Raw genomic sequence first — 26395 nt, forward strand, 5'->3', positions numbered from 1 at the left:
AATAAAGAAATCACAGACACATTTCTTTTTTTCACGAACACGGGAAAAGAAAGTCGCCTATTTTTATGGACTGTCCGGGAATTTCTGGACAGTTGTCGACCCTGGCAGCGGTCCACAAATGTTTAGGACAGTTCTAGGAAATAGAGGACGCAGTACTTTCACAGCTTTGTCCATTTCTTCTTATAGTGGGTTAAAATGTTGTCAAGAATGATGATTTTTAAAGTAACACCTGACACAAAAAGGCTAAGTTTCAGATCAGGGAGAACTGTGTCCACCTGGCACTTTCTGCAGACAGTGCAGTCTAATGGAGAGGACGTGTGGCGGCAGAACAATGGCTGCTGTTTGGGAAGATGTGAGGTAAAGCCGGAATGTTTGCTGTGAGGGAGGGCTCCGCGTGTGAAAATGCTGGGAAAGGACAAGGAGCCGCCGGAGGGAGGGACCGAGGGACAAAGGGACGACGAGGGGCCTGGGCATGGGAAGTTTGGGGAGGGCTCACGTTGTGGGGAGGAGGCACAGCAGGATGGAGGAGGAAGCGGCCGGGACTAGGAGGAGAATGAGCAGCAGACAGGACAGGCAGTGAGCGCCGCTTCTCCTCTGTCCGCACAGTCATCACACCACTGGGGGACCCGTGAGACCAGCAGCCATGTCTGTCACCACCAGCCTCCTGTGTGTCAGCCGTGGCCTGGGGAACTGAACTATGGGAACTTGAGAGTCGCCGCGGATGTGCTAGACTGGAAGAGCACTGCCATCAGTATTATTCGGAGGAGACACCATTGTCCGGGCTGGATATTTGCCACCTATCATGGAACCTGTCACAAAGTGGACTCCAACGCAAGTAGTGGACTGGATGAGAGGTGGGTGGTGTGCCCGGTGTGCTGGCGAGGAGAGCGAGTCTGGAGCAGTTGTGCTGGGGGTAGTAGTAGTAGTAGTAAAGAGAAGTAGTGTTCAGGGGCTAAAGGGGCAGGAATATATACTAATGGGGTCAGGGATGATGGCAGCCTGTAGTAGATGGGGCAGTAAGTAGTAGTGCAGATCAGTAGCTGAAGGATAGTGGTAGTAGTAGTGCAGATCAGTAGCTGAAGGATAGTGGTAGTAGTGCAGATCAGTAGCTGAAGGATAGTGGTAGTAGTGCAGATCAGTAGCTGAAGGATAGTGGTAGTAGTAGTGCAGATCAGTAGCTGAAGGATAGTGGTAGTAGTGCAGATCAGTAGCTGAAGGATAGTGGTAGTAGTGCAGATCGGTAGTAGTAGTGCAGATCAGTAGCTGAAGGATAGTGGTAGTAGTGCAGATCAGTAGCTGAAGGATAGTGGTAGTAGTAGTGCAGATCAGTAGCTGAAGGATAGTGGTAGTAGTGCAGATCAGTAGCTGAAGGATAGTGGTAGTAGTGCAGATCAGTAGCTGAAGGATAGTGGTAGTAGTAGTGCAGATCAGTAGCTGAAGGATAGTGGTAGTAGTGCAGATCAGTAGCTGAAGGATAGTGGTAGTAGTAGTGCAGATCAGTAGCTGAAGGATAGTGGTAGTAGTGCAGATCAGTAGCTGAAGGATAGTGGTAGTAGTGCAGATCGGTAGTAGTAGTGCAGATCAGTAGCTGAAGGATAGTGGTAGTAGTGCAGATCAGTAGCTGAAGGATAGTGGTAGTAGTAGTGCAGATCAGTAGCTGAAGGATAGTGGTAGTAGTGCAGATCAGTAGCTGAAGGATAGTGGTAGTAGTAGTGCAGATCAGTAGCTGAAGGATAGTGGTAGTAGTGCAGATCGGTAGCTGAAGGATAGTGGTAGTAGTGCAGATCGGTAGCTGAAGGATAGTGGTAGTAGTGCAGATCAGTAGCTGAAGGATAGTGGTAGTAGTGCAGATCAGTAGCTGAAGGATAGTGGTAGTAGTAGTGCAGATCAGTAGCTGAAGGATAGTGGTAGTAGTGCAGATCAGTAGCTGAAGGATAGTGGTAGTAGTAGTGCAGATCAGTAGCTGAAGGATAGTGGTAGTAGTGCAGATCGGTAGCTGAAGGATAGTGGTAGTAGTGCAGATCAGTGGTTGAAGGATAGCAGTAGTGCAGATCAGTAGTTGAGGGGTAATAGTAGTAGCAGTAGTGCAGATGAGTAGTTGAAGGATAGCAGTAGTGCAGGCCAGTAGTTGAGGGTTAATAGTAGTGCAGATGAGTAGTTGAAGGATAGCACTAGTGCAGGCCAGTAGTTGAGGGATAATTGTAGTGCAGATGAGTGGTTGAAGGATAGCAGTAGTGCAGGCCAGTAGTTGAGGGATAATTGTAGTGCAGATGAGTGGTTGAAGGATAGCAGTAGTGCAGGCCAGTAGTTGAGGGATAATTGTAGTGCAGATGAGTAGTTGAAGGATAGCAGTAGTGCAGGCCAGTAGTTGAGGGATAATACTAGTGCAGATGAGTGGTTGAAGGATAGCAGTAGTGCAGGCCAGTAGTTGAGGGATAATTGTAGTGCAGATGAGTAGTTGAAGGATAGCAGTAGTGCAGGCCAGTAGTTGAGGGATAATACTAGTGCAGATGAGTGGTTGACGGATAGCAGTAGTGCAGGCCAGTAGTTGAGGGATAATTGTAGTGCAGATGAGTAGTTGAAGGATAGCAGTAGTGCAGGCCAGTAGTTGAGGGATAATTGTAGTGCAGATGAGTGGTTGAAGGATAGCAGTAGTGCAGGCCAGTAGTTGAGGGATAATTGTAGTGCAGATGAGTGGTTGAAGGATAGCAGTAGTGCAGGCCAGTAGTTGAGGGATAATACTAGTGCAGATGAGTGGTTGACGGATAGCAGTAGTGCAGGCCAGTAGTTGAGGGATAATACTAGTGCAGATGAGTGGTTGAAGGATAGCAGTAGTGCAGGCCAGTAGTTGAGGGATAATTGTAGTGCAGATGAGTAGTTGAAGGACAGCAGTAGTGCAGGCCAGTAGTTGAGGGATAATACTAGTGCAGATGAGTGGTTGAAGGATAGCAGTAGTGCAGGCCAGTAGTTGAGGGATAATACTAGTGCAGATGAGTGGTTGACGGATAGCAGTAGTGGGGGCGCAGTACTTCCCAGCTGACTGACCTGCCTGCTCTGCTGCAGGGTCTCATGTCCCCCCTCTGATCTGCTTCCTCTCAGTGAAGTCTTTGAAGTTTCTCCCCCCTGTGCTCCCTCCACCTTAGACTTCACTTACCCCCAGTTAAAATCCGCTTAGTCCTGGTCTGAAGTGACACTGGGACCTGCTGACTTACTGGCGGACGACTCATGTTGGTAATGTGGGCAGTTGTCAGCAGGCCTGGCATGCAACAGGTCCTCCCCAACTGGAGAGAAATAGTAACAGATGGGACAAAAGCTGCTCACTTCCTGGACTGTGGGAATCAACACCAGGGGGAGGGAATGGCAGAAATATTCTAAAAAATATGGGCCTATCCTCTAATAACCCTGTTGGCAGGTCTGGGAAGAGCTTGTGGTGTGCCAGCTCCTCCCATGCCAGCTGCTTGAGGTCCCTGTGGGTACATGTACCAGCTTGTAGTTGTTTCTCCTTGCCTTGTGCATTGTGTGGGTCCGGCCACCATCCTTTATACACCAGGAGCCGGTGGCAATCTGACAGATCTATGAGGTTTATTGAGTAGGCTGCTGGTAGATTTAGTAAGAGATCACTGAGTAAGTTATTGGGAACTTGCTGAGGTGGTTGTGACTGTCATTTTGTATACAGTGTTTATGTATGGACCATAGAAACATAGAATGTGTCGGCAGATAAGAACCATTTGGCCCATCTAGTCTGCCCAATATACTGAATACTATGGATAGTCCCCGGCCCTTATCTTATATGAAGGATGGCCTTATGCCTATCCCATGCATGCTTAAACTCCTCCACTGTATTTGCAGCTACCACTTCTGCAGGAAGGCTATTCCATGCATCCACTACTCTCTCAGTAAAGTAATACTTCCTTATATTACTTTTAAACCTTTGCCCCTCTAATTTAAAACTGTGTCCTCTTGTGGTAGTTTTTCTTCTTTTAACTGCACTACAATTATCCCTCAACCATATATACTCATGCCTGCTGACAGTGTACAGCTCTCCTCTCGCTAGGTTCATGGTTCTCTTGTGCCTGCCGGCTGTTGCTTCTGAAGGGTAGAACTGTGTAGTTGGTTTCATTGTAAAAAGTTTTTCCCCTCAGACTTTTATGTTAAATGTGGGGGGGAAAAATGAGATGAGTTAACACAGCCTAAGGCCTCTTTCACACGAATGTAAGGGGTCCGTGGCCGTGCTGCACTGACCGTGGGGAAGCCACATGCGAATTGCAGACCCATTTCCTTGAATGGGATCCGAGATGTGTCTGTTCCGCAAAAAGATAGAACACGTTCTATCTTTTTGCGGAACGGAAGCATGGAACGGAACACCACAGAAGCACTCCGTAGTGCTTCCGTGCTTCCGTTGCGTTCCGCACCGCATCTCTAGATTTGTTGACCCATTCAAGTGACCCATATATTGCGGAACCGCCATATGTGAAAGAGGCCTAAAACTCAGAAAAACTGCATGTGTGATTCCAGCCTAAGGCTAGGTTCACATCTGCAGCAGGAGGACACAGTAACTTAGCATGCGCTGGCAGAATGGCGGACGCCAGAACGGAAACCCAACGGACCCCGTTATAGTCAGTCGGGTACATCGGGTGGCTCTGGTGTCCTCCATACGAGGGATCTAGAACAGAAAAACTGAAAGTACACCAGAGATGTAAAGCCAGCCTTGAGGTCATTGTCACCTGTCAGGATCCGTTACCAAACAGATCCACCCTGGATCCTGTCAGAACAGAACCCTCCAGTGTGAGGAGGTGTTTCCAGTTCTATACTTGTCTGGAAGCCTTTGTTATCCGCCCTGTAGACTCGTTGTACACCGTCATATACTGAAAGGTATCCCAGTCAGTGCTACAAGACGGAAGCGGAGGCCATCAGGCAGCAGACCTTCTGATGGACGGCTGTCTCTGTGATACTTCTGATCTTCCCAATAACCTCAGTATACTTTATCCCAGTTTCTGATACGTTGTGTTGCCTTGTGTGACATCCCCCTTGGTGACGAATGGTGTCGTAGTGTCTGGACTGGCAGCATGAACACAGTAGAGTTGGAAAGTGTCCAGGAGCCATGTTCACACTAGTTAGTCCTCAGATGACTAGATTACAGGCTAATCCTCTGCAGACTGTTCAAACCATGTGGGAAGTTCTCAGGTTCTTCTCCCACTTACTGACACTGGCATGTAAGGTTGGCAGCTGCACATCGAGCCGCAGTGGGTTATAGAAATCCAATAGCATCACAATGCCTATGTAGTGCCTTCTGCCAGTACTGCCCCTCATTTTACTAGACATGAGGCGTTTGTCATATAATTGGGTGCTATATTATTTCCTTATTACAGAGCTCCCTACAGGGGTATATAATAAACCCGTATGTGCACAGGGAATAACTGATACTACTACTCTGAAATCCTAGCACGTAAAGTAACAATACAACAGTGCTTATTCTGTGGCTGGGTTCAGTTACCTGGCCATGTGTTCCTGTAGGGTAGTGTGGTGCGGAAACGCTGGAGGGTAACGGATGCCAATGGATCCCATAGTTTCCTATGCCGGACAGAAAGATGCTGTATCCCGCTGTCAGGCTATGGATGCCAGGTGACTAGTGAACATATATAATACAAATATCTGTTGTGTCGCACTCCTACCAGCAAAACACAACTGATATATGTACGGCCATCTTAATCAGTTGCAGTTTTAATTTGCCTCCGTGGGAACAAGTTATTGATCACTGAGTTAAGTTTCGGAACAAATAATTTGTCTTTTTTTTTTTTTTTTTTTTGATAATATCTTTAATGATTTTCTTGCGACATAACAATATAAAAAGGTATCTGATCACAGAGAATGGACACAACAGGTACATTTGTACAGTATTACCCATAATGTCGAGGCACGCATATATAGCCCAACAAATATCAAAACCGAGAGCGCCTCAAAATTATCGCCAATTCTCTGTCACCCATAACAAAACAAAACCATCCCCTTCCAACCACCCACCCATCCCCCCCTCTGTACCTGGCCTGGTACGACCGCCTCAAGGGGCGGGGGGCGCATCACGCCCTCTTTTTTGTGTGTGTGTGTCCCCCAGATCCTTATATGATAAATTATTTCTAAAGAGATGGTAGATCATCAGTTCCAGCCCGGTGATACCTCTATTTTAGTCATTTCTTCGCGGCCATATCCCTGTTTCCATTATTTATTTCTCGCCACGACGTTTCATACATTCAAAATCTGTTACTCTTATCGTTAGTCTTTGCCATTCGTGTATTGTGGGTGGTCTATCCTTCACCCAATGTCTAAGAATTATTACCTTGGCCAATAGGAGTCCCTTCAACCAACGGACCTGCGAACTCTTGGTGGTTTTATTTTTATATTCAGGTGGAAGGAGTCCAAGCACAGCTACTTGAATAGTTAGGGGAGGGGTATTCCCGATTGATTCCGCTAATTCCCGAAATATAGTATCCCAAAAGGTCTTAATTACTGGGCATCCCCATAGCATGTGCACGTACCCTGCAGCTACAAAAGAGCATTTCAAACAACGGAATTCTTTTCCCTCATTACCATACATTTTAGTTAGAAGACTCGGAGTAACATATAACCGGTGTATTATTTTAAATTGAGTCAAGCGGTGTTGTCTTGAAAGGGAGGCCTTCTTAATATTTTGATATATTTCCTGCCATTGTACAGGGTTGCATTCCCCTATATCCGCCTTCCATTTGTCTACGCTTTTAAATTTAGTGATCGTGCTGAGTTCCTCTATTAATCTCCTATAGATTAGTGCAACCCTAACTTTATTTCCTAATGAACTATAACAAAATGATAGAAATCGCGAAGTGCCAATTATCAAAGATGCTTTAAGCGTGCATGCTAGTGCATGTTGTAGTTGCAAATATCTATAGTGTTCTAATGCAGTGTTTGGTGTCTGTTGAAACATTTCCCCTATTGGTTTAATTTTTCCTTTTGTGCATATGTGTGAAACTAACGTAATGCCTCTTCGAGTCCAATAATCATTTTCGTTAAGGGCCAAAAATTCCGTTAACGAGGGATTATCCCATAGCGGGGTGAACTCCAAAACATGAGGGGCCTGGATGAGTTCCTTAATTTTGTTCCAAACCTTCTGTAGCGCTGAGCCAATTGGACAGGAGTAGTCCACGCGCTCCAGGAATCCGGATTCCAATAAACTGAATATATTACATGTGGTCTGTGGGTGTTGTCCTAAAATATGAGATATTAATAGCCCATCCCCCGTGTTGATACACCACTGTAGCTGTGCGCATAGATAATAACTTTGGAAGTGAGGGAGGCCGAGACCACCGTCACTTCCAGCTAGTCGTAAATATTGCAACTTAATGCGGACCCTTTTCCTGCCCCATATCAGATCGTTAATCAATCGATCGATCAAATTAAAGACACTGTCTTCGATCCAGGCAGGGCAAGAACTAACCGTGTTCAATATCCAGGGCAACAGAATCATTTTGATCAACGCGATTCTATTAACCTGAGAGAGCGGAAGTTTCTGCCAAACCCTAATCTTCTCCCTTATTTTATCAACTAGGGGGATGATATTTAGTGTTTTATAATCCCCGATGGTGCTGCTAATTTTTATTCCTAGGTATTCGAAGTGGCCCGTTGGGGCGATAATTCTGACCTTTTAGATCATTTTGGGGTGGTGCCCGATTGAGGGGGAAAAGGACAGACTTTGTCCAATTTATCTCATATCCGGCGACACTACCAAACTCCTCTATTATTTGCATAACACGTGGAACAATTCTCCACCCATCATTTAGGTAAAGCAACACATCATCTGCGTATAGACAGATCTTGTCGTCCTTTCCCCTCCCACCAAATCCCACAATGCTAGGCTCCGCCCGTATCCGACAAGCGAGAGGTTCCATAAAGACCGCAAAGAGGGGTGAAGAAAGTGGGCATCCCTGTCGTGTCCCCCGCTGTAGAGAAATAGCCGGGGTAATCCTCCCGTTAATATTAATTCTGGCTGTTGGTCCATTGTACAATAATTTAACCCAGCCGACAAATTTTTGGCCAAGGTTCATCTTATACATCACCCGTCTTTAATATTACTCAGTGGTTGCTCTCATATTGCCTGCTCATCAGAGGAGGTGAGAGCTGCAGTTATGTGCTGCAGTCGTCTCCTCTGCACCATCTGCTGCCCAGAAATGATGATTTAGGTCACCAGAGCAGCGATTCTGTTACCTGCTGAATGAGCAAGGTGTTCGGTGGCGCCTTTACACAGGGCAGTTAGCAGAAATTGCCCCAACTGTCGGCTCCTGTAAAGGCCTAGTTGTCAGCTGAATGATTGTACGGCCGACAGCTATCTCACCCGACTCCCCCATACACATACACTTTCAGTTTGTGAAAGTTTTCAATGGGGAGAGAGGAGAAAGCCTCTGCCAGACACTTCTAGCGGCGGTTTATCTCCTGGGAGAACTATTATATAGGAGCAGGTGAAAATATTCAATTCGCCCGGTCCTTGTCCCCCCAACATCATTTGCTGGGGAGTGTTGGGATCTCTCCATACACATTAGGCCTCATGCACACGGCCGTTGTTTTGTCCGCATCCGACCCGCCATTTTGGCTGCTCGGATGCAGACCCATTCACTTCAATGGGGCTGCAAAAGATGCGGACAGCACTCCGTGGGAGCTCAGGTAGCGGCGCTGCACTCGCTGACAAGTGGAGGAAAGACAATCAGCCCATCATCATTCCTCCTGCTGTATACAGCAGGGGACATGATCGGGCAGCGCAACATCCCAGGGCACCAAGTTCTGCCAGGTCCCTGCACGGCCGTCTCTGCGGCGGAAAATGATGCGCTCTGCACTTATCCGGTAGGCTCAAAGTTTGTAATGTCTGCCTGCTGCAGCCAAGTTGGCCTCGAGCACGGCCATGAACCCAGCGGGGAGCTGCATACCTGCTGCCGTCATTATGCCGGAGCTCCTGCTAGCCACAACGGGTGGCCATTCCTGCACCGTGCTCCATCCCTGCAGTTACCATTCGGCCATTTCTTAGTTCTTTCCCTTTCTAGGAAAGCTGGATGACAGCCTGTATACCACACAGAAAGCCGGGTGGCAGCTCCTAGGAGAGCTGTGTGGTATACAGGCTGTCTGTCACCCAGCTTTCCTGGTCTCCTGAAGAGAATATATCTCAGTATAGGAACATTTAGATACGTTATCATATGATTTACCCATTCAGGAGTCTTGGAAAGCCGGGTTGCAGCTCCTATGAGAACTAAGACTACTGAATGGCCAAATCATCTGATGACTTCTCTATATGTTCCCATACTGAGATATATTCTCCTCAGGAAAGCTGGGTGACAGGCTGTATACCACACAGTTCTCCTAGGAGCTGCCATAAGACTCCTGAATGGCCAAATTCTGATGACTTCTCTATATGTTCCCATACTGAGATATATTCTCCTCAGGAAAGCTGGGTGACAGGCTGTATACCACACAGTTCTCCTAGGAGCTGCCATAAGACTCCTGAATGGCCAAATCATCTGATGACTTCTCTATATGTTCCCATACTGAGATGTATTCTCCTCAGGAAAGCTGGGTGACAGGCTGTATACCACACAGTTCTCCTAGGAGCTGCCATAAGGCTCCTGAAGGGCTAAATCCTCTGATAACTTCTCTCTATGTTCCCGTACTGAGATATGTAGGAGGACTAGGAGACCAGGAAAGCTTGGTGACAATCCATGAGAGAGCTGGAAGGCCCCTCAGTATTCCTAGGCTAATTCCAATGGAAATATTCTCCACAGAGGATTACCTGTTGTGGATTTATATCAAACTCTACATGTAGCGTGTGGATTTTCTGTGCAATTCAGCCACGATCAGTTACACATGGTGAAATCCTATATTACCACGGTGCGGATTTAAATTGTGCACAGTAGGTTCATTTCAGTGTGGATTTTATGAAGTGTGAGGATTTTGGGTAAAATCTTATCCATTTTGCTGGTATTTGCTGCAATACGCTGTGGATTTCATAGCTGCAGTTCTATGAGATGAAAGAGCCCGGACCAAACATCCTGGGGAAGGGATCTCAGTTCTGTCAGCTGCAGCGCAGGGATAATACACACAGTGACGTCACAGCGCAGGGATTATACACACAGTGACGTCACAGCGCAGGGATTATACACACAGTGACGTCACAGCGCAGGGATTATACACACAGTGACGTCACAGCGCAGGGATTATACACACAGTGACGTCACAGTGCAGGCATTATACACACAGTGACATCACAGCGCAGGGATTATACACACAGTGACGTCACAGTGCAGGCATTATACATACAGTAAAGTAACAGTACACTGATAAACACTGAAGAGATGCGGCACACAGTGACGTCACAGTACACTGATAAACACTGAGGAGATGCGGCACACAGTGACGTCACAGTACAATGATAAACACTGAGGATATGCGGCACACAGTGACGTCACAGTACACTGATAATAAACACTGAGGAGATGCTGCACACAGTGACGTCACAGTACACTGATAATAAACACTGAGGAGATGCGGCACACAGTGACGTCACAGTACACTGATAATAAACACTGAGGAGATGCGGCACACAGTGACGGCACAGTACAATGATAAACACTGAGGAGATGCTGCACACAGTGACGTCACAGTACAATGATAAATACTGAGGAGATGCTGCACACAGTGACGTCACAGTACAATGATAAACACTGAGGAGATGCTGCACACAGTGACGGCACAGTACACTGAAAATAAACACTGAGGAGATGCGGCACACAGTGACGTCACAGTACAATGATAAACACTGAGGAGATGCGGCACACAGTGACGGCACAGTACAATGCTAAACACTGAGGAGATGCTGCACACAGTGACGGCACAGTACACTGATAAACACTGAGGAGATGCTGCACACAGTGACGTCACAGTACAATGATAAACACTGAGGAGATGCGGCACACAGTGACGTCACAGTACAATGATAAACACTGAGGAGATGCGGCACACAGTGACGTCACAGTACAATGATAAACACTGAGGAGATGCGGCACACAGTGACGGCACAGTACAATGCTAAACACTGAGGAGATGCTGCACACAGTGACGTCACAGTACAATGATAAACACTGAGGAGATGCGGCACACAGTGACGTCACAGTACACTGATAATAAACACTGAGGAGATGCGGCACACAGTGACGTCACAGTACAATGATAAACACTGAGGAGATGCGGCACACAGTGACGTCACAGTACACTGATAATAAACACTGAGGAGATGCGGCACACAGTGACGGCACAGTACACTGATAATAAACACTGAGGAGATGCTGCACACAGTGACGTCACAGTACACTGATAATAAACACTGAGGAGATGCGGCACACAGTGACGTCACAGTACACTGATAATAAACACTGAGGAGATGCTGCACACAGTGACGTCACAGTACAATGATAAACACTGAGGAGATGCGGCACACAGTGACGTCACAGTACACTGATAATAAACACTGAGGAGATGCGGCACACAGTGACGTCACAGTACACTGATAATAAACACTGAGGAGATGCGGCACACAGTGACGTCACAGTACAATGATAAACACTGAGGAGATGCGGCACACAGTGACGTCACAGTACAATGATAAACACTGAGGAGATGCGGCACACAGTGACGTCACAGTACACTGATAATAAACACTGAGGAGATGCGGCACACAGTGACGGCACAGTACACTGATAATAAACACTGAGGAGATGCTGCACACAGTGACGACACAGTACACTGATAATAAACACTGAGGAGATGCGGCACACAGTGACGTCACAGTACAATGATAAACACTGAGGAGATGCGGCACACAGTGACGTCACAGTACAATGATAAACACTGAGGAGATGCGGCACACAGTGACGTCACAGTACACTGATAATAAACACTGAGGAGATGCGGCACACAGTGACGTCACAGTACACTGATAATAAACACTGAGGAGATGCGGCACACAGTGACGACACAGTACACTGATAATAAACACTGAGGAGATGTGGCACACAGTGACGTCACAGTACACTGATAATAAACACTGAGGAGATGTGGCACACAGTGACGTCACAGTACACTGATAATAAACACTGAGGAGATGCGGCACACAGTGACGTCACAGTACACTGATAATAAACACTGAGGAGATGCGGCACACAGTGACGTCACAGTACACTGATAATAAACACTGAGGAGATGCGGCACACAGTGACGACACAGTACACTGATAATAAACACTGAGGAGATGCTGCACACAGTGACGTCACAGTACACTGATAATAAACACTGAGGAGATGCGGCACACAGTGACGTCACAGTACACTGATAATAAACACTGAGGAGATGCGGCACACAGTGACGTCACAGTACAATAATAAACACTGAGGAGATGCGGCACACAGTGACGTCACAGTACACTGATAATAAACACTGAGGAGATGCGGCACACAGTGACGTCACAGTACACTGATAATAAACACTGAGGAGATGCGGCACACAGTGACGTCACAGTACACTGATAATAAACACTGAGGAGATGCGGCACACAGTGACGTCACAGTACACTGATAATAAACACTGAGGAGATGCGGCACACAGTGACGTCACAGTACACTGATAATAAACACTGAGGAGATGCTGCACACAGTGACGTCACAGTACACTGATAATAAACACTGAGGAGATGCGGCACACAGTGACGACACAGTACACTGATTATAAACACTGAGGAGATGTGGCACACAGTGACGTCACAGTACACTGATAATAAACACTGAGGAGATGCGGCACACAGTGACGTCACAGTACACTGATAATAAACACTGAGGAGATGCTGCACACAGTGACGTCACAGTACACTGATAATAAACACTGAGGAGATGTGGCACACAGTGACGTCACAGTACACTGATGATAAACACTGAGGAGACGTGGCACACAGTGACGTCACAGTACACTGATGATAAACACTGAGGAGATGCGGCACACAGTGACGTCACAGTACACTGATAATAAACACTGAGGAGATGCGGCACACAATGACGTCACAGTACACTGATAATAAACACTGAGGAGATGCTGCACACAGTGACGTCACAGTACACTGATAATAAACACTGAGGAGATGTGGCACACAGTGACGTCACAGTACACTGATGATAAACACTGAGGAGATGCTGCACACAGTGACGTCACAGTACACTGATGATAAACACTGAGGAGATGCGGCACACAGTGACGTCACAGTACACTGATGATAAACACTGAGGAGATGCTGCACACAGTGACGTCACAGTACACTGATAATAAACAATGCCCGTGTTGTTTGGTTCTAGACTTATTTATATGTTAATTTAAGAGGTGTTATTTTTGTCGCTGAAAATAAGGCTTTATAAGGTAAAAAAAAAAAAAACGGCTCCTAGATTCCAAGGAAATTTGTCAAGCCCTGGATTAACCACACAGTCACATGACAGTCAGGCATTTTCTTGCAAAGATTATTCTGTACAAATTTGCGTGTGGTTCACTGTCGTTACACAGGTATAGCAACGCAATGATTTACATTAAACAAGCCGGTTTTTGCATCGTTCTCAACGACGGACCTTTAAAAACCACATTTTAATAACGACAAGCGATTGATTATTCATTGGCGTAAATGATTTTACAGGCAATGAACGAGCGTTTTCAGTCACTACATACGCTTCACACAACCTGAATGGCGCTCGTGTAGCTCCGCTATTAGGCACTTAGCGTACACTTACACAGTGTATAAAATTACAAGTTGTATTGAATCTTGTCCCATAAAAGTATTTATCAATCTGCCGCTGCATTTCATGGTGGGAGGTTCTTGTTTAAGGTCCCGTTACACATACCTAGGCCTCATGCACGCGGCCGTTGTGCTGTCCTCAATGCACGGGCAATGTCCGTGCGGCGACCAGGACGGATCAAGACCCATTCAACTTGAATGGGTCCATGATCCGTCCGTACCGCAAAAAATATAGAACTTGTTGGAGGCACAGCCAGAAACACCACGGAAGCACTCCGTGATTGCGGACCCATTCAAGTGGGTATGCATCCGTGATGCGGAGTGCACACAGGCCGGTGCCCGTGTATTGTGGATCCGCCGTATGCGGGCTGCAAAACGGCCACGGGCACACAATGGCCGTGTGCATGAGGCCCTACTCGGAAAGCCATTATTGGGAATGAACTGTTTGTTCCTGATACTTGCCTGCTTGTCAGAGGAGGTGAGCGCTGCAGGTACAGAACATACCGCATTCACCTCCTTTGAATGGGAACCAGCGCTCATCACTGCCGTTTGTTCCTCCCCATAGAGTGTCTTTGTTTCTGTTTACATAGGTTGAAATAGATTTTGGTGTTCACATCAACGATGCTTTCACCCAATGAACGAGCCTTAAGCCTTTTTACAGCAGGGGTCAGCAATGTCTGGCACTCCAGCTGTTGTTAAACTACAAGTCCCAGCAATCTACATTCAGTTTTGTGAGAGCTTTGAGAACACCCGAGCAAATATGCATGCTGGGAATTGTAGTTTCACAACAGCTGGAGTGCTGGAGGCTACTGACCCCTGCTCTCCACCATGGCAGCTGGCCGTGGGTCATGTATCTGATGAAATACTGTCCCGCTTGGAGCTAGTGACATTTGTGTGCCATCGTCTGTTCCGTGCACGAAGACTATATTCACATGTAGCAGAGTTATTCAAGTTATTTCAGAAAATAAGTTTCATTCATCTGTATTTTGCGTCCGTACTTGGCTGCAGATCTTTCCATCCTGGCTTTTCTCTGTTAGACTTCTACTCTTATACCTACAGTATGAAAATGACTGCTATGGGAAAGCGGCCAGTAAAGAGAGGGGGGTATAGGAAGAGTTCACTTCTATTTTTTTAAATCCATTACTAGCTAAGGCTTCAAAAATCATGTAAAATCTGCATCAAAATGACACGTGAAAGCGTCCCAATAATTATATCCAAATATCTTACTGCTCTGCATGTGATTGACCTTGTTAAGATGGACTTTAAGAATTCAGTCTTCAAGGTGGTACTGAAAGGCCTGCCACTCTGGGGAACATGTACGCTGCTTGACCTGACGGCAGGGTTCCAAAAATAACATTTTCGCTAAGGCCCTTGGAATTTGTCAAGCATTGCTTTGCCAGCAGTCTCCTCCATAGCTTTACTACATTGCAAAAAGTGTCAGTAACCTTTTCTTTAACCTCGCTGCCCCAGCTTACAAAATCCACATGTACATGATCGTCAGCTTACATTGCTGTGTTAATTGTGCTGACAGCAAAAATACCAGTACAACTTACCGGGAATGTGTCACCAGAAAATGGCCTGCTGTGTAAATCACGTCTTTATGTAAGGCTACTTTCACACTAGCGTTAGAAGAATCCAGCAGGCAGATCCGGAAATCCGTATGCAAACGGATATCCTTTTGTTTCCGGATCCGTCTGACAAATGCATTGCAATACTGGATCTGTCTCTCCGGTGTCATCCGGAAAAACGGATCCGGTATTTATCTTTTTCACAGATTTAAAGGTCTGCGCATGCGCAGACCGGGAAACCGGATCAGTTTTTCCGGAACACTTGGTACAGGATCCTGCATTAATACATGTCAATGGAAATTAATGCTGGATCCGGCTATCCGGAAAGTATTCTGGAATTTTGTCCGGAGAAAATACCGCAGCATGCTGCGTTATTTTCTCTGGCCAAATACCGTAAACGGGACTGAACTGAAGACATCCTGATGCCTCCTGAATGGATTTCTCTCCATTCAGAATGCATTGGGACAAAACTGAAGCTTTTTTTCCGGTATTGAGCCCCTATGACGGAACTCAATACTGGAGAACTTGAACGCTAATCTGAAAGTACCCTTAAACATATTTTTGACGAATTTTTGCTGATATTATTTTTAATTTTCCATATTAATATCTAAATAAAAGGGGTTATCCGTTAAGTAATAGCGATCTATACTCAGGATAGGTCATAAATTCAGATTGGCGGGGGTCCGATACCCGTACCTCCGCCAATTAGCTGTTAGATACCAGGAGCCGCCTGTGTTCACCAGAACTCCGGTGAGCGCGGCTGCTCCATCTTACAGTTAATTGGCTGGACTGCCGGGACTTGAACCCCCACCAATCTGATAACGATGACCTATCCTGAGGATAGGTCCTCATTATCAATAGCTGGATAACCCCTTTAAAATAACCTTAAAATCCTGCAGTTCTTTCACTGGCCACTAAGTTAAATGATAGGCACCACTTTACGGTCTGTACAGATCACTTAACAGCAGTAATGTGCTTATCAACAAAAGCAGCATTACAATGACAGATAACTCCTCCATTTATAATTGGTCATATCAACTTATCAGCTCCCTCCTGACCTCTGTACAGGTCACAGACCATGCCTAGAAAACTCTCCCAAAGAAGTCAATGGGGGTCATGGACGAAGTTCGCCTCACCACTCTTTGCCGTAAATAAGGTTGCAAGACCCAGGTTTGTGACTTTTTGAAAACGCCTGTCCGACAGTATTTTGTCACATGGATGTTTTTATGCCATCCTTGCCACTTGGATTGGGGTTTCCCCACAGGTCTCACCATATTTACGTATATGTATCCCAGTTTTAAGCCTAAAAATAGACAAAAAACTACTTCATTCTGGAAGTGGTGACGTTTTTCAAAACGGGCGCATACAGCAGGATGAGGTGTGAAGGGGAAACAAAGACCGGCGTAAAAAGATGGTCTTTGTAAATGACCCCCAATGAGTCAGCTCCTGTCCATTGTATCTAAGGCCCATTGCGGAACTCCGGCCCGCCCCCATTATAATCAGTGGGGCCGTAGCGGTAGTCCGGGGGCACGCGTGCACTAGCGGCAGCGCGGATCCGACAGGCTGTTCACCCGCTGTAACAGACTGCCAGAGTTCCTTGCCGCTAGTGTGAAAGTAGCCTAAATGCTGTTAAGAACAGTGCAGGCAAGATGGCAGCCGCCATAATTATGGTCAGGAAATAGAATAAAAAAATCTAAAATCGTGAAATAAAAATAGATTAGGTAAAAAAGGATACATGTCACTGTCTGGTTTTTACTGGCAGAAAACATTCAAGTGTGGAGTTGACCATCCAGTTTTCAAACAAGTAATTCTCATATGTTAAGCCTCCTCCTCCTCGCACCAGTAGATTCAGGTTACATACACAGGTTCTCTGCTTTCTCTTCACTGTAGTGAAGTTATTTATCTGTATACTTCACATACACTCAGATTTCTCAATGGTCCGTACCCTTTCAGCTATTTAAACATATCGGAAATAGTTTAGCATCATGTGTTGCCAAAATAGGGGAGAAAATATCCCGGGCAAAATGAGATTTGTGATAATCGTATCTAGGGCTGCAGCTAACGATTATTTGAATAATCGATTAGTTGTCGATAATTTCATCGATTAATCGGGAAAAAACACCAAAATGACAAAAAAAGGGGTTTATATGATTTTACTTGAAAAATTATGTTCAAAGGCCATATTAAAACAAATTGTGGATGGCACTGTTATGGAGGATCTGTGGATGGCACTGTTATGGAGGGGTTCTGTGGATGGCACTGTTATGGAGGGGTTCTGTGGATGGCACTGTTATGGAGGGGTTCTGTGGATGGCACTGTTATGGAGGGGTTCTGTGGATGGCACTGTTATGGAGGGGTTCTGTGGATGGCACTGTTATGGAGGGGTTCTGTGGATGGCACTGTTATGGAGGGGTTCTGTGGATGGCACTGTTATGGAGGGGTTCTGTGGATGGCACTGTTATGGAGGGGTTCTGTGGATGGCACTGTTATGGAGGGGATCTGTGGATGGCTGTCACGGATGGTGTTGCAGTAAACTAGAAGTCACAAATAAAGATCCAACTGACTTGATCCCAAACTAAGGAACATATGGGTGAGCCCTACAAAAAGCCCTAGAGCTCTCCCTGACTGCTCAGCCCATGCAAAGATCTTAATGATAGAAAGTTGCATGCCCCCGTACCTAGACTGAGTAACACCTGAAAACCCTATAATAGTGAGGGGACACTACCACCGGCTCCCTGCACACAATACGGAGGGAGTCAGGGTCACCTAGAATGAAGCCAACAGGAAAACACAAATAAAGGAATAGACTTATCTGAGGAACCAGCAGTTACAGCAATCTAGCAGTGAGCACAATCCAGGAAGTGGTATAAACCGCAAAGTGAAGCAGTATGGGAGAGGATATAAAGGAAGGCGATCACTGCTTATAAATGACAGCTGGGAGAGGGAGGAGAGATGACAAAACGAAATCAAAACAAAAGAACATCATGCAAGAGGTACTGGCGAACGTCTGTCAGAACTTTTCAGAGATCTGGCGGTGACAATGGCACTTTTGTTGGGGATCTGTGGATGGCACTGTTATTTGGGATCTGTGGATGGCACTGTTATTTGGGATCTGTGGATGGCACTGTTATTGGGGATCTGTGGATGGCACTGTTATTGGGAATCTGTGGATGGCACTATTATGGGGGGGATCTGTGGATGGCACTATTATGGGGGGGATCTGTGGATGGCACTATTATGGGGGGATCTGTGGATGGCACTGTTATGGGGAGAGGGATCTGTGGATGGCACTGTTATGGGGAGAGGGATCTGTGGATGGCACTGTTATGGGGAGAGGGATCTGTAGATGGCACTGTTATGGGGAGAGGGATCTGTGGATGGCACTGTTATGGGGAGAGGGATCTGTGGATGGCACTGTTATGGGGAGAGGGATCTGTGGATGGCACTGTTATGGGGAGAGGGATCTGTGGATGGCACTGTTATGGGGAGAGGGATCTGTGGATGGCACTGTTATGGGGAGAGGGATCTGTGGATGGCACTGTTATGGGGAGAGGGATCTGTGGATGGCACTGTTATGGGGAGGGGGATCTGTGGATGGCACTGTTATGGGGAGAGGGATCTGTGGATGGCACTGTTATGGGGAGAGGGATCTGTGGATGGCACTGTTATGGGGAGAGGGATCTGTGGATGGCACTGTTATGGGGAGAGGGATCTGTGGATGGCACTGTTATGGGGAGAGGGATCTGTGGATGGCACTGTTATGGGGAGAGGGATCTGTGGATGGCACTGTTATGGGGAGAGGGATCTGTGGATGGCACTGTTATGGGGAGAGGGATCTGTGGATGGCACTGTTATGGGGAGAGGGATCTGTGGATGGCACTGTTATGGGGAGAGGGATCTGTGGATGGCACTGTTATGGGGAGAGGGATCTGTGGATGGCACTGTTATGGGGAGAGGGATCTGTGGATGGCACTGTTATGGGGAGAGGGATCTGTGGATGGCACTGTTATGGGGAGAGGGATCTGTGGATGGCACTGTTATGGGGAGAGGGATCTGTGGATGGCACTGTTATGGGGAGAGGGATCTGTGGATGGCACTGTTATGGGGAGAGGGATCTGTGGATGGCACTGTTATGGGGAGAGGGATCTGTGGATGGCACTGTTGTGGGGAGAGGGATCTGTGGATGGCACTGTTATGGGGAGAGGGATCTGTGGATGGCACTGTTATGGGGAGAGGGATCTGTGGATGGCACTGTTATGGGGAGAGGGATCTGTGGATGGCACTGTTATGGGGAGAGGGATCTGTGGATGGCACTGTTATGGGGAGAGGGATCTGTGGATGGCACTGTTATGGGGAGAGGGATCTGTGGATGGCACTGTTATGGGGAGAGGGATCTGTGGATGGCACTGTTATGGGGAGAGGGATCTGTGGATGGCACTATTATGGGGGGGATCTGTGGATGGCACTATTATGGGGGGGATCTGTGGATGGCACTATTATGGGGGGGATCTGTGGATGGCACTATTATGGGGGGGATCTGTGGATGGCACTATTATGGGGGGGATCTGTGGATGGCACTGTTATGGGGAGGGGGATCTGTGCACTGTTATGGGGAGAGGGATCTGTGGATGGCACTGTTATGGGGGGATCTATGGATGACACTACATAGCATCTTATGCTATATGTGTCATCCACAGATCTCCCCCATAGCAGTGCCATCCACAGATTCCCCTCCCCATAACAGCCCTGGCCCCGCCGCTCACAGCAGTATTCCTTAACCGGCAGTAACTTTTACTTTAAATCACCGCATCTTCTTTTACCTTACAATGAAGCTCCAGTAACAGGCAGAGCGGGCGGCGGCGTAACGTCACTTACTCACGTGACGCGCCTGCTTCATTCATAAAATGGGGCGGAGCATTCGCGTCACGCGAGTAAGTGACGTTATGCCGCCGCCCGCTCTGCCTGTTACTGGAGCTTCATTGTAAGGTAATAAAGATGCGGTGATTTAAAGTTCAAGGACCTGCAGGCATAGCGCCCGCCCGCATAGCAACGAATCGGCCGATTATTCGATAACGGGATTTGAATATTATTGATAGCGTCGATTAATCGTTGCAGCCCTAATCGTGTCAATGTTTTATAATAGCGTGAATTTGTGATTGACACTTTAGGAGATTATTGTCAGCAGAAGCAATTCATTTCAGAGGGATTTTAACTGTGAAGAAAGTGCACGTTTTTGATATTCCTGCTTTAACTTAGTTGGAAAGCAGTGAGTAAGGGCGCATGCATTGCACACGATGCTCATGTTCTGTTTTTTTGGAGAACTGCCATACGGACATAGAATGCACACGGAGTAATACAATTTTTATTTTATTTTTTGTGGCCCCCATCGAAGTGCATGGTTCCGCATACGTGCCGCAAAAAAAAAACGGAACGGACACAGAAAAGAAATAAGTTTTGTGTGCATGAGCCCTAAGGAGCAGTAATCTGAAAGGGGTTTTGGAAAATCGATTGGAAGCTTCCAGTGTAGTACGGGTGCACCTCAATGAATTAGAGTATCATCGAAAGGTTAATTTATTTCAGTAATTCAATTAAAAAAGCAAGTCTCATATATTATATAGCTTTATTACACAAGGAGTGATTATTTCAAGTGTTTATTTCTTTTAATGTCAAGGAACTGACCAAAACAAATGGATTTTGCATGTTTATCAAGTCTGTTCAGATATTCAGTTCTTGCTCAAAAAACACATTGAGGATCATTTACTAACATCGCTATGCCAGTTTTTGGTGTAAAAAAATGTCTCAAGACCCCATTTTCAGACTTTTTAAACGCCATCCTCGCCACTTGGGGGAAGCAGGGAACCTGCACCTCGTCATAAACTAGCCGCTTTCACCGGCAGCGCAGGGGCTATCAAAGACTGGTAAAAGGCTGGTCTTTGATGAATGACCCCCATTCTAATCAATGCATATGTGTGTTGTCCATGGAGAAAACAGTTTACTAACATGTGATAGAGGCCGTAGGTTGCCTGCACACGGTGCAGATTGTGTGCATTATATTTGCATGAAATCCTCACCAAAACACACATAATGCAATTTCTGCAAAAGCAAAGTGTACATGAGATTTGTCTCCTACACTTTGCTGGAACTCTATTAGGGCTCATGCACACGACATAGCTGTTTTTGTGGTTCTCAGATTGCCGGCCGCGTGCGTTCCACATTTTGCGGAACGCAATGTCCAGCCAATAATAGAGCAGTCCTATCCTTGTGCCTAATGCAGACAAGAATAAGACACATTCTATATTTTTGCGGATGCCAAGGAACGAACTTACGGATGCGGACAGCACACAGTGTGCTGTCTGAGTTTTTTTTTGCAGCCCCATTGAAGTGAATGGGTCCACATCTGACCTGCAAAAAATGCAGATTGGATGCGGACCAAAATTATGTTTGTGTGCATAAGCCCTTGCGCTCTGGTTTTTCCTGGTACTGATTACGCCGTATTGTCACCCTGTGAGGCTGAGCCACCCATAAGCCTTTCTCAGACGGGTGTGTCCAAAAACACATTATAATGCTGTGCCTTCCTGTGAAAGGAGCAGTGTCCATAACGGAAATAACGCTCCCACACCGGACATACTGGTCTGAGAGAGGCCTCAGGGCAGGTTTTTACAGTGTTTTCTACCCTTAGGCTCAGACAAGCGTATTCACTGCGTGAAACATTCCTCCGTGTAGGAGCGTGATTTCCCATAATGAACTCTGCTTCTGAGACAGGACCGCACGGCATAATAATGATTTATAATGCTGCATGTCTCTGCCCGATATTGGCTGTAATGATTTGTACTGAGGGCTTTATGTGAGTAGAAATCATTACAGTGGAGGCCAGGCAGAGACACACAGCATTATAAATCATTATAATGCTGTGCAGTTCTGTCACAGGAGAAGTGTCTAGACACCGCACCATGCGTGTTTCCCGCAGTGGATACTCTCCTCTGGAACTGCCCTTACAGAATAAACCTGAAAAAAGCACTTTCCACACACATGCACGACAGATGACTTGCCTGCCCAGTATGTAGACTGAAGATTTATAGTAGACCCGAACACACTCTTGAGTCTCATATGAGAATGGCATGTGATTGAGAAAGAACTCTCAGAATAACAAGGTCATGGCCTACACTTTTATTGCACCCTTTAGAAACACTAAAGCAGGGCTTGACAAATTTCCTTGGAATCTAGGAGCCAGCTAAAAAAGTTAGGAGCCAGGCGGAGCCGCGTCATAAAATCTATATTGCGATATAATTTTAAGCATGTGCGATATGGATATGCGATATATATCGCGATATATTGTTTTCTATATTGGGGGGGGGGGGGGGGGGGGGGGTGATTAAACTTTTTTTTTTTTAATTTAATAACTATTAGCCTCCTTAAGGGCTAGAACCCTTGTCATATTCACCCTAATAGAGCTCTATTAGGGTGAATAGGACTTTACACTCTCCCTGCTGCCCTGTGCTTTGTGCACACAACAGCAGGGAGCTGACCATGGCAGCCAGCCTATCATGTGCCCCCCAGCCTCTGATCCGCCCCTCCAGCGTCTGATCAGCCCCCCCCCCTCTGATCAGCCCCTCCAGCCTCTCCCTCTTATCAAACCACCCCCCCCTCCCTCCCCAGTATTAATCATTGGTGGCAGTGGCCACAGGGTCCCCCTCCTCCTCTCCCCCCCCCCCCCCCATCATTGGTGGCAGTGGGCAGTTCCGATCGGAGTCCCAGAAGTGTAATGCTGGGGCTCCGATCGGTTACCATGGCAGCCAGGATGCTACTAAAGTCCTGGCTGCGATGGTATGTTAGTAAACAGCATTATACTCACGTGCGCCGTGATTGCCGGGAGCTCCTTCTTCTCATAGGTCTGTGCGGCGCATTGAGCCACACAGACAGAAGAAGGAGCGCCCGGCGGCCACGGCGCACGTGAGTATAATGCTGCTCACTAACATACCATCGCAGCCAGGACTTCAGTAGCGTGACTCCTGGTTGCCATGGTAACCGATCGGAGCCCCAGCATTACACTGCTGGGACTCCGATCGGAACTGCCCACTGCCACCAATGCAGACAAACATTCCCGGCACCCGACCTCTGACAGGACGCTGTGATCCGCGCGATTAACCCCTCAGTTGAGGGGTTAATCGCGCGGATCACAGCGTGCAGTCATAGGGGCCGGGATATGGCCGGCACATTGGTATTCAGGCATTCATTGGTGGCGCAGTGGCCACAGTCCCTCCCCTCCTCCTCCTACTCTGTTCTCATTGGTGGTCAGCGGCAGCCGCGCACAGTGGGGAGGGAGGTACTCCTCTCCTTCTCCACTGTGCCCAGTGTGCCGGCTCAGGAAACCATGGTGCGCGCCGAGAGCGCATCTTTGAAAACGGACTGACAAATACCCAAGCACCAGGACCAAATTCCTGGTCGCCATGGCGACCTGGCGCCTGGGATTTGTCGAGCCCTGCACTAAAGACAACTGCTCAAGATATGTAAAAGCAGAGCATACTGTTTTCAGTTAGGCACAACGCTTGGTAGTAGATATTAGAATAATTGGTAAATCACAGTGCATACAAATAAGGCCCCATTCACACCACCATATTTTTGTTGCCCATCCGGTCCACGTTTTTTACAGATTGGATGTGGTCCCATTAATTTCTCTGTCTCTGTATGTCCCTTCTGCGGCCCTGCAAAAAAGATAAAAGATGTCCCTAATCGTTTCTGTTTGCAGAGGAGAATAGGCATTGTTACAATGGGTTGGAAAAAAATGGATGCAACACTAACGTCATCTGCGTTTTGCAGACTGCAAAATACATATGGTCGTGTGAATGCAACCCAAGTGTACGCATTGAAGATCAGTTGTCATAGAATTTGGATCAGGAGGCAGAAAGTACACTTTATTCACACATACTGGGGCACATTTATTAAGGGACTTGTGATTATTTTAGTTATAAAATAACTTCCTCTACAACAGTATTCAGTCACACAGATGGTTTTACGACGTGTTTGTCAACTGGATGGGACGGGGGTGGAGTGGACCGTGCATGTACTCCTTTGGTCTGTGATGTGGACCAAACATGTCCATTTGAAGACTATGATGACATCCATGTTCTGTAAGAGGTTTTGACTAGGCTGGCCAGTCTTATGTATCATTTTCTACGCCTGTTTTAGGCGTAGGAAATGGTCTAAATCTACTCTAGCAAGGAAGCTAGTGTCCATTCAGACAGGCAGTCGAGCCGCCGAAGTTATGTAGACGCCAGGACCTCTACATAAATTCGGCGCATCCACTGCCAGCTATTAAGACCAACGTCTAAAACGCTGGTAAATGACCCCTATGTGTAACACCAGTCTAAGGAAAAGTATAAAGAAAATACTGCTCTTATGTTCTATGACCATTGCTCCAAAAAAACTACATTGAAACTGAAACAAAGGCGCAGGCAACCACTAAATTTGTCTTCTAATGGAGCCAAAACTGGAGTAAAAAGGAACAAGTCCATAAAGTTCCACAGTCAAAAAAAGTCACTGAAAAGGATACAACAGTTGGGTGTGTGATAAATCCAGTTTCATCAGATATAATTTACCACCCTCTATTGACAGGTGAGATAGATAGGATAGGTATTCTGGAAGGTCATAAATCAAGCACTACCATCCAATAGCTGTCTTCTGAACTTCACAACTACGGCATATACAAACTATACCAGATCAAAAAGACATAGTGCAGACCTTCCGAATCAGCTAAAATCAGGGTGTTTTATTCACCATACTCACAAAGGTAATAATAAAACTGAGCTCTCAGTAAAAACACATAAAGGATGCTGACCCAACCCAGGGTTTTGACTAACTCTGGCTTCTTCTGGGACACGGCCAGTTAGTGCTCATTCATTATTATAAAGGTAATAATTTGTCAAATGGCCAAACTCATTCAATTTCAAAGCATAAAATCTTATAAATAGTTCACAAACCATTTGCATAATTAAAATTACATAATAAATCCCCAAATACCACATAATCAGACCAAAATAGGCCTATACAGTCTGAGTTAGTCCAGCACAAAAAAATCTTTGGGAATAAAAAGCTGACTTTTCTAAATGTCCTTATTTCTTCAAGAAAGTAAATCTTTCTGGACCAATAAGATCTCATGACATCCTACACGGTCTTTCTGTGTGAGGAGAAGCCAATATTTAGTCTGTGATCTCACCCTGGACTTCCTCTCACTGCATTAGAAGATTTCTTCAGGCTTTTGATTTGTTTTGCACCGGAGTAATCACATGTGATATAGTATATCTAGGTTCACTGCATCGCCCACATCAAGAACATCACGATCACGTCCATCAAAGCAGAAAGTGATGTGAGGCAATACAAGGCTATGTACTGAACGGTGACTGCTTTGTAGGGTTGGGTGGGGGGTCGGGTCCAGGGCTCAGGAGTCCATTTTATTTTACTCTAGTTTCAATACCCAGTGGGCAGAAAAAGGTACATACCGTACATTATCTATACATTTAACGGCATGAACAGCAATATTAGCAATCAGAATGTTCATATAAAGCGATGAAGACTTTCTGATGGGAAGATTACATGTGGTGGTGGTGGTGGTGTGTTGGCATGGACAAATCCGCAAAATCTTCATCTCATGTTGTAACAGTATAGTAATGGTGAAGTGTCTAAGCCTCTATAAAATCAATAGAAATTGCTGCCTATGTTACACCTTATAAACCGTGGTGATTCACCCTTCATTTATTGTTGTGTGAAAAGTAGCAACAGACAGATACATGGAGAGCGCTATTGTCATATAATTATTATAGAGTGAATTATAGAGTCTCGTCCGATTATAGAGTCTCGTCCGAACTTGTAGAGAGCCACATAGTCACTGGTGGTGTCACCTGGAAGCCAATGTGATGAAGTTAGTGACATGCAGCACTGCACACAGTCCGCACAAAGGATAAAAAGCCTTCACAGTATAGGCACCTTCATTTGCAGC

At 46.3% G+C, this 26395-nt stretch overlaps 1 protein-coding gene across 3 annotated transcripts in view; it reads left to right on the top strand.

Annotated features, from left to right (window-relative positions):
* The first annotated feature begins 487 nt into the window (after nt 1–487).
* Nucleotides 488–26395, top strand: part of CNKSR3 (CNKSR family member 3) — a 151624-nt gene continuing 125716 nt past the window's right edge. For 2 of the 3 annotated variants that reach the window (XM_040429392.1, XM_040429394.1), the window contains exon 1: nt 488–854. In XM_040429392.1, coding sequence (XP_040285326.1) covers nt 803–854 — 52 coding nt within the window. In that variant the 5' untranslated portion in view covers nt 488–802. The remainder of the gene's footprint in view (nt 855–26395) is intronic. The other variant, XM_040429393.1, reaches the window with a different exon arrangement.

Source organism: Bufo bufo, chromosome 4 (assembly GCF_905171765.1).
Source record: "Bufo bufo chromosome 4, aBufBuf1.1, whole genome shotgun sequence".
NCBI classification, from domain to species: Eukaryota; Metazoa; Chordata; class Amphibia; order Anura; family Bufonidae; genus Bufo; species Bufo bufo.